Consider the following 1,300-nt stretch of genomic DNA (forward strand, 5'->3'; position numbering starts at 1 on the left):
CGTCGGCAGGGACGCGCATCAATAGGGAAGGTATGACAGCAACGTTGCAGTCATCTTGAAGGCGTTCCTTGAAAGGAAATAGGAGGGGGCGGGGATGACAGTAGTATTTCACAGGAAGGTCATCAGACCTCAAGGTGCGTAGCACCAATTGACCCTGCACGAGCTGCGCTTCATGACTGTGGTCGAGTCACCCTCCTCCAGGATCTTTGCCAGCCATTGCTAGCTGTTGTCTGCCTACCGAGGTTGAATGAAGGGGTCGCCAGCCTGACGCGATTCACTTCGCCTCGTGAGGATTTGGTGAGGCAACCAGGAAGCTCATGGGCTGTAAAGTCCGACACAATCATGTCGCACGGTGGGACGTCATTCAAGTCGTCATTTCAAGACAGAGCTACAGATGTCATCAAGGCGCACCTCCCGAAGCACGAGGCAGAGGCCATGCCAGGACTCGGCGAAAAGCAGACGGGGAGCATTCGGCATGAACAGTCACGTGGCACATAGCTGGCATAGCCAGCACAAAAGCCCGGGACCACCCCACCAGTAGTTGCGATGTCCAAGGTGCCAAGCAAGGAACGACCCTGAAAGTTCTTGCTTCGCACCTGGCTCCAGTGCTCAACTCCAGCGCGTCCTGGCAGCAAGCGAGCTAAAAACAGAGCTGGAGCTACCCTGCGGCAGCTGAGCCACACTGATGATGGCAAGGCGTCCCTCCCTCTTCCTGGACCCATTCCCCCTCCCCACTCCCGCAACCGGCGATACGAGTGAGCAACGACCATCGCCATGGTCGGTTCGTTGCCCAAACAGATGGCGCGCCGTCGCTTCTTTCTTTCAAGAAGCCAGACTTGGCCTGACGTGCATCTCACCTCCCTCGCTACGGCAAGTTGAAACACAACGATACGACATCTTGCAACAGCAGCAGCAACATCACCACTGGCATCCATAAATTGCTACGTCATAAGAACCCCGGACCTTCCCTGCGGTAGGTACCTACTTTACCCTACCACGCCAGGTACCACTCATCATCCCAGCTTCGCCCCAGCTCCAGCAGCCAGCAAACCGCCGGCCAACGCTTGAAGGCGCCTCGCTCGACACGAGTCGACTTCCACCCTTCTCCTCCCCTCTCTGTAGCCACCATTGTCCATCTCACACATCTCCTCACACAAGGTACCTTACCCGACATTCGACCGCCGCCATCATGGAATCGTTCGCAACCCTCAGGCGTCGCACCACCGACCTGCTCCAATCCATCCCCCAGAACCTCCCGTCCATGACTCTGCCGGAATGCCACCATCACTCATGCGCCCGC

General features: G+C 57.4%; 1 protein-coding gene across 1 annotated transcript in view; it reads left to right on the forward strand.

Moving 5' to 3' along the window:
- The window catches only part of VDBG_00352 (predicted protein), a gene marked incomplete at both ends in the record, with an annotated part of 1,179 nt that extends 681 nt beyond the window's left edge, over nucleotides 1–498 (forward strand). The window contains one exon of the mRNA XM_003008625.1: nucleotides 115–498. Within this exon, the coding sequence (XP_003008671.1) occupies nucleotides 115–498 (384 nt within the window). The remainder of the gene's footprint in view (nucleotides 1–114) is intronic.
- Between the last annotated feature and the right edge of the window lie 802 nt (nucleotides 499–1,300).

The sequence above is a fragment of the Verticillium alfalfae genome, genomic scaffold (assembly GCF_000150825.1).
Source record: "Verticillium alfalfae VaMs.102 supercont1.1 genomic scaffold, whole genome shotgun sequence".
In the NCBI taxonomy this organism is placed as follows: Eukaryota; Fungi; Ascomycota; class Sordariomycetes; order Glomerellales; family Plectosphaerellaceae; genus Verticillium; species Verticillium alfalfae.